At 49.5% G+C, this 11567-nt stretch overlaps 1 protein-coding gene across 1 annotated transcript; it reads right to left on the bottom strand.

Annotated features, from left to right (window-relative positions):
- Positions 1 to 1039: 1039 nt before the first annotated feature.
- On the bottom strand, positions 1040 to 11220 carry UCMA (upper zone of growth plate and cartilage matrix associated). Its single transcript, XM_047755285.1, has 5 exons — positions 11096 to 11220; positions 10737 to 10802; positions 10557 to 10652; positions 6515 to 6613; positions 1040 to 1460 (listed from the first exon to the last, which is right to left on the bottom strand). The coding sequence occupies exons 1-5, from the start codon at positions 11151 to 11153 to the stop codon at positions 1363 to 1365; spliced, it is 417 nt and encodes a 138-aa protein (XP_047611241.1). The 5' UTR covers positions 11154 to 11220; the 3' UTR covers positions 1040 to 1362.
- Positions 11221 to 11567: the final 347 nt, after the last annotated feature.

Raw genomic sequence — 11567 nt, 5'->3', positions numbered from 1 at the left:
TCACCTCACCTTTGGAGAAGTAGTTTACCACCATTGAGCAGCTTTTCCTCAAATCAAGTTGCCCTATACTGTCCTGGAAACCTAACCTCCAAAGCAGGCAGGACCAGCCAGCCAGAGACCCAAGCCACGGGGGAAACAGAGGGCCCAAGGGTGGGGACAGGGACATGGCCAGGAGAGGGTACATTTATTTCTTCATCTAGAGTCCTCTTTATCTTCAAGAGCTGACCCCACCGAGGTGCTTGCGTGGGTTGTTCTTGAGTTTCCTGCACTCTTAGTATGGAAGTAGGATGGTGCTGCGGCTGGGCCAGGAAGGCAGAATGCTTGAGGCTGTGTCTCTTGGCCTTTTATGAAAATAGGGTCTTGGCAGACAAAATCAAGTTTAGTGAGGCTGGTAGGGTGAGCCCTTAGCTCGATCTGACTAGTGTCTTTATAAGAAGAGAAGAGACACAGACACACAGAAGATGAAGACACAGGGAGAGGCTGTTTAACCATGGAGTTAGAGACTCCAGGGAGCCTCCACAAGCCAAGGAACACCTGGGCCCCCGAAGCGGGAAGAGGCAAGGGAGGATCCTCTCCTGAGCCTTAGGAGGGAGTGTGGCTCTGCCAATACCTCAGAGCAGACTGCTAGCCTCCAGAACTCTGAGAGAATAAATGCTCATTGTTGTGGGTCACCCAGTTCGTGGCACTTTGTATGACAGCTCTACCAAGGAAAGCTGTGAAGAAAAAGGAGGTGCTATCACAGCTAAACTTGACCTGCTCAAGAGTTGGGTTATAGCTGGGCTTGCTACTGTAACCCTGGCTTCTGAGGGATGCCTTTAAGAAACCACCGTTGAAGGTTGATTCTTTCCAGATGAGACATGAGAAGCACCTGGGCTCAGTAACGATCTCACAAAATGGATTTCCCCAGTCCCTTTAGGTCACGTGACTGCCGAGACAGCGGAAATACCCAGCAGTGCTCGAGAGCCCAAGCTTCCAAACGAACGCCACAGTCAGGGAGAGCCATGGTGTCCCTTAGGAGGGACAATCTGAGAAGACAATGTAGAGTATTGACTCAGCATTTTTATTTTTCAGCTTTTCTCTTTACTGGGATTCTTTGTTCTATGGGAGGCTCACTTTGGGAACAATGGCAAAGCAAGGGAAAACAGCTGTAGGGTTAGTGCCACAGGCCCCACAGGTGTTGGCTCACCTCAGGAAATACCTGCCAGGAGGCGGAAGCCAGGGTGTTCAATCCATCAGAACAGAAGCCCCCAGGCTGAGGCCCTGTCACTGACTGGTTAGCAGGCAGCAGAGATGCCTGAACACTGCGGTTGGTCAGGGTAGCGGACCTCTCAGGCTCTGCCTTCTGGGTCTGTTAGGTTGAGGTCAGATATGGTGGCGGTTGTAGAGATGGGATGGGTATAGGCCATCATAATGCCACTGGCGCCACTGCTCCACGGCCTCCCGGCTTCTCTCTTCCTGTTCTGGGAACGAGAGAGAAAGTCCTTGTGTCAGGATGGAGGACTCGGATCTGGACACAGACACTGAGCTCTCTTGGCAACTGTCAACACAAAGGGCCCACCCCAAGGTGATATGAACCAACCACACCTGTGTGCAGGGGTGACAGAATGTCCCCTCTGGAAGGGCCTGAGAGGACACAAATCCAAAGTCCTCATTGTACATTTAGACCTGGACAGGTGAGCCTCACAGAGGTGGTTGCCAAGAGAGCTGGAACCAGAGTCCAGCATTCTGTTCAGCGCTCCTTCCCTGAACAGCCAGCACAGGAAGGAAGGCCTGCGTGCAGAAACTGGTCCAGATCATACCAACTAAGACATAGAACACAGAACCACAGTAGCGGCAAAACAGACTGCAAACCATACTGTTGAAAAAAATCGTAGAAGGAAATTGTCGGTTTCAAATAATGGGATTGTGAGTGAGTAACAGTAAATACTGTGCTGTGTTTTCTAAGCTTTAAAAATAAAGTTATTTGGGAGTTCCCATCGTGCCTCAGTGGTTAACGAACCCGATTGGTATCCATGAGGACTCGGGTTGGATCCCTGGCCTTGCTCCATGGGTTAAGGATCTGGTGTTGCCATGAGCTATGGTGTAGGTTGCAGACGCAGCTCAGATCCCATGTTGCTGTGGCTGTGGTATAGGCTGACAGCTGTAGCTCCTATTTGACCTCTAGCCTGGGAACTTTCATATGCCACGGGTGTGGCCCTAAAAAGACCGAAAATAAAAATAAAGAATTTTGCTTCTGAGGTCAGTTCAAGACTGCCTGCTCACTGTTAGAGACCATTAAAATATGAGCAACTGTCACAAGGATGTCAGTGTTTAAAAATCGTCCATAGGGGAGTTCCCGTCATGGCGCAGGGGTTAACGAATCCGACTAGGAACCATGAGGTTGCGGGTTCGGTCCCTGCCCTTGCTCAGTGGATTAAGGATCTGGCGTTGCCGTGAGCTGTGGTGTAGGTTGCAGACGCGGCTCGGATCCTGCGTTGCTGTGGCTCTGGCGTAGGCCGGTGGCTACAGCTCCGATTGGACCCCTAGCCTGGGAACCTCCATATGCCACAGGAAGCAGCCCTAGAAAAGGCAAAAAGGACCAAAAAAAAAAAAAATCATCCATAGGCTCCTCAAAAAATTAAATAGAACTACCATATAACCCAATAGTTCTGAAAACAAGAACAGATGAGTAGATAAACAAAATATGACATAGGCAAATATGAATGTATATATATATATATATATATATATATATATATATATGTATGTCTATGTGTATTATTCAGGCATAAAAAGGAATGAAGTTCTGATACAACATGAATGAACCTTGAAACATGCTGAGTAAAATACACCAGACAAAAAGACAACATTTTGTGATTCCTCTTCTGTGAAATATGTAGAACAGACACATTTGTAGGGACAGAAAATACATTAGAGGTTACCAGGGGCTATGGAGAGAGGGGAATTGGTGAATAATTTATAGAAAATTTGCTTAAGGTGATGAAAGGGTTTTGGAAATAAATAGTGCTGCTGGTTGCGAATGTATTAAGTGCCACTGAATTGTACTAAAAAATAAGTAAGATGGCAAATTTTATGTTGTATATATTTTAGCCACATTTTAAAAAAAAGTATTTGGGGAAAACGTTAGGAGGATGGAAAGGCAATAGAATAGCAGAGATTCAAAACCCAAAATGTCTTCCTTGCCTCTGTCTTATTAAATGTGGGCTTCACCACAAAGCCTCTGACTCTGACCTCGGTGCTGGTGAAGTGCGTCCCCTGTGGCTTTGGGTGAGCAGGATGGCCTGATGGCTTCAGCGTGCGGGGAAGCTGGGTGTCCTTGTGGTCCTTGGCACCTGTGGGAGCCAGGTGCTCTCAAACAGGAAGGGCCCTTGCTACCTCTGGGTGTTGGGGCACCATGTCTGCTGGGGATGTTTCCTTCTATGTGAGCTTGGGGTTGACACTACCCTGGGTGCTAAAAATCCACCGTCCCTTGGTGCCTCAGGGGCGGCCAGAAGCTCACAGAGACAGGCCAGGCTGGAGCTTTGGCTGTGAGCCTTTGGCCGTTCAGACCTTTCTCAAGCCACATAGAGCAGCTACTCTTTGCTGATCTTGACAGTATGATTTTGACATAGGAGTTTTATTTTTTCTCCCCAGACCAAGCCAAACTCTTTTCTTGGACCGTTTCATTTAGATGACCGGAAGGCCTCCCTGGTAAAGACCCAAGGCCCGGAGCCTGTGACCTTTGATAGACTCAGGCTTTGAAGGTCGAAGCAGGCCTGAGCTGCCACACAGGACTTAGAAGTGGGAGCTCAACGCACTGTTTATCCCAGAGTTTTTGGGGGCAGAACTCAGAGTTAGTTTTTCCTTGTAAAGCTGGTGGTCTCGAGCAGAGTTACAACCAGGAGTCATGACAGAGCCCAGTGATCCTCTGACCCTTCCCGCCCCTTCCCCAGACAAGGGCCAGTGTCCCGTGGGTTGGAAGAGGGGCCTTTGACCTAGATAGGATTTTTCAGGCCCTCAGGACAGTCCCTCTTGTCCAGAAATCTCGCTCCAGACCCACGGAAATCCAACTCCTTCCAGTCACCCGTGGTGATCTCTCAGCATTCACTTTTATGAAGCATGTCCCTTGGGGAAAAGGCCAGCGTCCAGCTGCTATCAAGTATTCTGAGAAGAAATGACATTGCATCAAGATGGCTAACTGAGGAGTTCCCGTTGCGGCTCAGCAGTTATGAACCCAACTCGTATCCATGAGGATGTGGGTTCCATCCCTGGTCTCACTCAGTGGGTTAAGGATCTGGTGTTGCCTTGAGCTATGATGTAGGTTGAAGTCTTGGCTGGGATCCTGAGTTACTGCGGCTGTGGCGTAGGATAGCAGCTGCAGCTTGTGATTCAACCCCTAGCCAGAACTTCCATATGGTGCAGGTGCAGCCCTAAAAAGGCCAAAAAAAAAAAAAAAAACCTCTTTGAACCCAGAGTCCCTACCGAGAAGGGAGTGTGAGGGCCTTTGAGAAGAGCTCTGAGCATGGCCCACAGTGGAGCTTTCCGGCAGCCTGGCCTCTGTGCAGCAGTCTGTTCTGGAGCAGAGGCAAGGGAAGGGGGGAAATTGAAATGAGGTTCACCCTTGACATTTATCCTCAGCCTGTACCCTCAGCCAGACTGGGCCACTGTACGTTACCCGCTCCCTCCCTCCATCCTCACAGGCCAATCCTTGGATGGAGGAAGCTCCCTAGGACCTCTACTCGTTTCATTCACAAGAACATGAGCTTTGCAGGCACATACACCATAGCTTAAATCCCTTGCTAGTTATATGTCCTTGAGTATTCATGTATCCTTTCTAAGCCTGAGGTTTTGAAACTGTAAAATGGAAATTTTAAGACCTGAAAGGCTGATTATAGGATTACATGGTTCAGTGGAGAGCCTGGCATAGCACGTTCTCAGGCCATGACCATAGCTGCTGTCACTGCAGTCCCCGAAGCCCTTTGCCCTGCCCTGCAGCGTCCTCATCTTTGTGGGAAAGGCCCCGGGGCCTCTGGCTCTGGCGGAGGACTTGGGCTGAGATGCCCAACCCCTCATCCTAATTTGTGGAAGGGAAAACAGTGAATGTTTTCCATCCAGATGCTAGGGACCTGAAACACTTAAAAATGCACAAAATAAAATGCTGTTATTACTGCTGCACGTTTAAAAAAAAAAAAGCCAAAGAAATTTCAGAGGCCACAGTCTCATTTTTTAAAATGTTTCCCCCCACGCTGTCCACCAAGGTAACAAATCTTCAACAGAAATATTTTGCCTCTGAGTTATAACAGTCTGACTTTGTCCCAGAATGTTTGATTTGCTGGAATCCTGCCCAACACCTGACTGCAGGGTGCAACCAGGTGCCACCTGCAAAGCAGCGAGCATGGCCTGCAGCCTGCTGGTACCTGGTGATGGTGTCCTTTTCACTAAGAAGTGCCCTAAGAGTATGTTAGCTCCCCGTCCACCAGCAAGCAAGCAAGGAGGTTGATGAATTCAGTACTGAAATCATGGACTTTCTCTAACAAAGGGCACCTCAACTGTGGCCCTGTGTCCAAGCTGACATGCATCAAAGACCTTTCTCAAGAGCACTTCAATCTTAAAGCTTCAGGGAAAAAAACCGAGAAAGTAATAAACACACACACACTGGCCTATCTGGACTGAGCCCCATGAACTGTTCTATGGATTTTTTGCTGTGGGTGACTCTTGAGGACATGTAATAGATACAAAGTTGAATCCCACCCCTTCCATGGGAGGCTGTTCAAAGGTGGAGTTTCCTTTGACCTGCACCCACACCCACACCCTGAGACCTTGGTGAATAAAGCACTTCCTGGGTGGAGGCTGGAGCCCTGTCTGGATAAGCTGTGCTCATTGCCTGGTGAGAGACACAGAGGCCAAGGCCAAGGCTTAGCAAACAAGACACGTGGGGCAGCAGGTGAGGGAACAGGCAAATCATGTCGGAAGTTGCAGGGGCCCGATGCGGTGGGCGAGTGGGAGCCTTCACGTGGGCTGTAGATGATGCTGGAGGTGGGGTGCTGGGGGTACGGCGCAGGGCCCCGTGACCAGTGCTGTCTGAGTTCCATTGTTCTGGTTTGCTTTCACCAGTCACCAGATGCTGATGGTCGTGGCTAGGGAGATGAAGGCCTAGGTGTTCCAAGATGGGTAGTTCCCAGAGCCATGACATGGCCCCTTGAAAGTGAGTTTGAAACCCTCCCAACCCAACTCTCTGGGAACTAAGCTAGTAGTGTAGTTGCTAAGACAGTCCACCACAGTGATCCTGAGTAGGAGAAGATACTATCAACTCAAAACTCCCACAGACCCCAGGCCTAGGTGGTCTGTCCTCTCCCAGGCCTTCTGAAATGCTGGAGCTACTTGTGCGACTTCCTTCCTTTTTTTCCCAAGACTCTCATGTTGTGAAGTGAAAGTAGAGCTGCTCTTACCTCCCTCCTTTAATTAAAAATTAGGGAGAAGTACAGGCAAATCAACGTGGCACTCCCGCAAATCTCCCTGGCTGCAGAGCTCTTACCGTCGTTTTGCTCCTCCACGAAGTTCTCAAACTCGTTCCTTTGCTCCTCGTGATACTCTCTCCGCAGCTCGTCCGCCCGCAGCTTCTGCCTGTTCTCTGCTGGGGGAGGGAAGAGGCGAGAGTTGCCCCTAAGAATAGGGGCTGCCACCCGCCTTTAGGGGAACACCAGACATTCTGCCCAAGAGACTTAGTCAGGTGGGGATGGGGCTGTGCGGGAGGGGTAAGGACCGGCTTTCACAGAAATGGTTCTCTCCTGACATAGACTTCAAAATCTGAGAGATCTGGGGGGCAACTCATCCAACAGCCTCATTTTGTGTACGAGAGGACTGAGACCCCAAGAGGGGAAGCCATTTAGCTTCAGCCTTAAGGTAATGGTGTATCCAGGTGTATCCTTCTCTCTGAAGCTAGGAAGTCGATGATAGATATGAATTCAATGAAGGAGTGACCCAACTTAATTTCATATTAATACCTGCAAGTCCTTTCAGCATCTTTGAGCACCTGTCCTACCTGAAGGTATGCTCAGCACTGGGATTAAAAAGGCAGATAAGAAAGATTTGGGGGTGGGGTGGGATGGGAAGATATGGACAAAGAAAGGATTCTTTCCTCTGCCTAAGGCCTATAGTCCACAAAAGGAGAAAGATGTGAAAATAAATTGCACCCAGCATTGTGACTGCTATGATAGAAATCCCCTAAGGGTGTGATGATGACATGTGGTAGAAAGGATTTAAGATGATCCTGATATTCCTGTCCTGAGGTCATTCCCTCCCCTTGTGTGCACTGGCATAGTGCCTCCCTTCTCACGGACAGAAGGTGGCAAATATGATGGGACGTGACTTCTGAGATTAGGTTACAAACAGGGCTATGGCTGTCTTGGCTTGGTCTGTCTCTTTCATCTCACTTCTGCTCTGAGGGACGCTAGCTGCCACGTTGTCAGCTGTCCTGTGGAGGGGCAGACTCACTCAAGCAAAGATCTGGTGTCCTTGACCAGCAATCAGCAGGACCTAAGGCTTGTCAACAGCCATGTGCATGAGCTTGAAAGCAGATCTCACAGTCAGGCCTTGCAATGAACGCAGCCGCAGCCAACACCTTGACTGCAACCTGCTGAGAGACCCTGGGTCTGAGACTACCAGCCAAGCCATGCCTAGACCCCAGAAACTGGGAGATGGTGTTTGTTGTTTTAAGTTGCTAAATCTGGGCTCATTTGTTATACAGCAGTAATTAGTACAGGATATGGGATGATCAGGTAAACTCCCTGATGATGAAAATACCCACCACAGGTATCCCTTAGTTTGTGAGGTACTGCATTCCAGTAAAGTTGGCTGTAAACTTTTCAATGAGGAATTCCAGTTCCACATTTTAAAATTGGAGGTACACCTCTGTGGTTAGAGAAATAGCCCCAATGATAACTGAAAACTAGCTCTGAGGGCATGTAAATATGATGACCATTCCTTGGCTGCTGAACAGCAAAGCTCCTAGCAGTGTCTCGAGCCCCAGAGGGAATCCTTACCTGAACCACCAAGTCACACCTCACCAGCAGGTGCAGCTGTCCCTCACCTGCTCTAATATAGCCACCCCCCAAAAAAAACTGGACTTGAGGGAGTTTGATATAAAATAAATTAGTTTCTAGCCTCTTCCATTTCTGCCCTCACATCCTTAAATTGACCTCTTTGGTGTCAGAGCTGTGGTTATTTAGAGGAAATTATTGGGGCCCTCGGAACACCTCACACCCCTGCAGTGTGATTCCCCCACATCACAGCAGGGAGACTGAGGTGCTATTGTCCCCACCAGTGACAACGTGCAAGAGCATGGAAGCAGAGGAACCGAGGCAAGACATTGATTTCCTGCCCCACCCACACTACAGAGGTGGTGGGAGAAACAAGAAGTATTTCCTTCTGAAACAATAATCCTGTAAACAATCTCAAGTCGTTGAATGTAAGGAGCCTACAGTCCTAGCCAAGTTATATAAATACTAGTTGTTGATTTTATATGAATTCATCTAACTCAGATAAAATCATATCATCTGCGAACTGGTCTCCATGCGGATTCCTTAGGAAACTCCCATGTTTTTCCCATACTTGTGCCTTTACTTCTGTAGTTGTGAGCATCTTTAGTCTGGCAGAAGAGGTTGGTGCTCTGCTCTTTCCCATGCCTCTCCCCCTGTCCCATAGCCACACATTTCTTAAGAGGGAGTTCAGGCTCAAAGAAGTATGGTGACCTAATCAAGGCCACACAGTGTTCAGGCCATAGCTGGGGCTGGCCTAGAACATTTCTTGCAACCACCACAAGCCCTGATGTTGCTCTAGGTACCAGAAAGCGGCAGGGCATCAGGGCGGAAGGCAGGGGGGTTCGTAGGGGACAGGAAGCAGGTGCTTGATGAGCTACCACCAGTTCCTAAAGAAGCATTTTCCATTTCTCTGTACTCCAGAAAAGAAATAATCTTCCTCAATTGCCCTTTTGGAGGTGCCACAGACTGGACCTCTGACTCAGTAATGAATAAGAATTTGATTCTTGGGACAAGATGCTGTTTTTATACTGTGCATCATACACATAGGATACAGCCCTACTCGGGAGTGTGCATTTCCTCCGATTAGTTCCTCTTTTCACTGCCAAGTAATCTGTGTCTACCCAGAAGCTTAGAGATAGGAGATGCCGGTTTTCTGGTTCCAAATGCAGGTTTATCAGAGTGTCACCTGCCTTTCCTGAACCTGAGACGTAATTGGGCATTGTTCTTCTGCCCATCACTGGAATTGGTGACAGCAGATGAAATCGGGAGCATTCTAGACATTCACCAGGCTGTCCTGAGCTCCCACAACTGACACACAGCTTCCATTCCAGGGGACAGACCTCTGGCTTCATCATCCCTCTCATTCTGAATCCGCTTAGAGGATGGAAGCTAATTGCCTCTCCTAAATTCAAGCCTGATCCCTGCTGGAAGTCCGCCAGACTGTTGCTTCTCTCATTTCCATCAAGAACTGCTCAGGAGTTCCCATCCTGGCTCAATGCTAATGAACCCAACTAATATCCATGAGGACGAAGGTTCAATCCCTGGCCTTACTCAGTGGGTTAGGGATCTGGCGTTGCCATAAACTGTGGTGTAGGTTGCAGGTGTGACTCGGATCTGGTGTTGCTGTGGCTGTGGTGTAGGCCGGGAGCTACAGCTCCCACCGGACCCCTAGCCTGGGAACTTCCATATGCCACGGGTATGGCCCTAAAAAGACAAAAAATAAAAACAAACAAAAAGAACTGTCCAAACTCCATCAGTCTTTTCAGTGTTTCTTGACATTTGCTAGTCTTTTAATCCCAAATTGTGTGAAGCCTGGAGATTTCCCCAACATGATTGTCCTTCTCCAATTTAAAAAAAAAAAAAAAAAAGGCAAATTTTGTCTCCAAACGTTTTCATCTCACTTCTTACCCATCATTTGAAAACATTCCTGTTGTTTTCTCTGAGCGGGTTACCTTGCTGAGTGTGCTGAGAGGCACAAAGAGTTTATTCAGACTCACCCACAAATAATGAATCAAGCCTTTGGACTCAGACTGTCAGAGCTCAGAGTCCTTGGAAGAATCTAGTTCAAAAGCAGAAAACTCAAATGCCTTCAAGGGTCGGCAGGTCATGGCAATGAGGGTCCCTGCCAGGCAGGGGACACCAGGGCCTTCTTCAGGCTGAGAAGGAAACACGGTTCCAAGCTCAAAAGACTCCCAAATGCATTGGAAGCGGAGACTTAAAAACACTGCTGGCTGAACACCGCTCTCTCAGGGGCTTAAGGAAACTTGGGCCCAGGGAGAGGAAGTGGTCAAGGCCACTTAACTTTCAGAAACAGGTGCAGTTCATTATTTCAATGCATTCCGTATGGCCCTTTCCCTCTCTCTGTTCCTTACCCCTTCAGCATAGCCAGTTAGACCTGCAATCGAGGGCAGGTGGTCAGAGCTGAAGTCACTTTGCTACCTGAGGGCCCAAGTTGAGCCCTGGGACCCTGGGGTCCCCACAGCCCAGCTGACTGTGGGAAGAAGAAGGAACAGGAGGCAAGGCCACCAGCCTCCTTACCATTGACTTCATCTCGGGATCTGGGAGACCGCTTGCTGCGCTTCTTGAGGAGATTCAAGGCATCTGATTCCTGCATGAAAATCTTCTCTTTGACGCCTGAAACCCGAGAGAGGCCAGTCACAACCATCACGGGCTTGCCAGCCCATCCACCCTGCACCCCTGGGTAGACCCGGCACTCACCTTCCTGGACCTCTTGTCCTGCCACCTGCCTGGTACCTACTGATGCACTGGTCCCCTCCTGCAGTACTGTGGACAAGAGCACAACATGAGGGCTATGGCACCCCAGGTCGGGCCAAGATGGTTCTTCCCAGGCTCTGTGACTTGTCCTGGAGCCCTGGGTGCCTCAAGTATCAGCAGAAGAGCCGTTCTCCCCAAGAGACCACCAGGTAGTGGTTTTCTCTGTGCTGTGCTATGTTATAGACACCCCCTCACCCCAGTACAGCCTTCTTAACAATAAGCACCTGCCTTTACCTGGGCCGCCTGAGCAGCCTCACCTAACACCTGAGACCAAGTCCATCCCAGAGCCTCCCCCTACTCACTGGACAGGAGCACAACAGTGGAGAGACAGGAGATGAGGAACAGTTGTCTCCAGGCCATCTTTGGGCAGGCTGGGGCTCTGTCTGGGAACTTCAGGCAAAGAGGGTTCTGCAGCCACTGAGGCTGCTGGGTCTGCACTTCTGTGTCAGGCAGCTGGCAGGGAGGGAGGGAGAGAGGGAGGCAGGAGGCCGGGCTCTGGCTGCCATTGGCTGCTCCTGCCGGAGCACTGGAGATGTTTTTGGCACCTTGCAAACCTCACAGGAGCAGAGCCCATCACTGGAGCCCCAGTCGGGACAGTTTTGAAGCGGCCTTTCCAAGATCCGCACCCAAAGAATTGCTGTTGGAATGCCCAGCCTCAGGGTCAGGATACCAAAGACCAAGGGCAAGTCTCAAAGCCCCTGGCATCTGCTGCAGGGGAGATGGGGACTCTGATCCTGGAGGCTGAAGCACACAGGAGGGAGAAAGGGCTCAGTG

The sequence above is a fragment of the Phacochoerus africanus genome, chromosome 12 (genome assembly GCF_016906955.1).
Source record: "Phacochoerus africanus isolate WHEZ1 chromosome 12, ROS_Pafr_v1, whole genome shotgun sequence".
NCBI classification, from domain to species: domain Eukaryota; kingdom Metazoa; phylum Chordata; class Mammalia; order Artiodactyla; family Suidae; genus Phacochoerus; species Phacochoerus africanus.
Note: the sequence above shows the minus strand (reverse complement) of the source record. Positions and strands in the feature narration are given on the sequence as shown.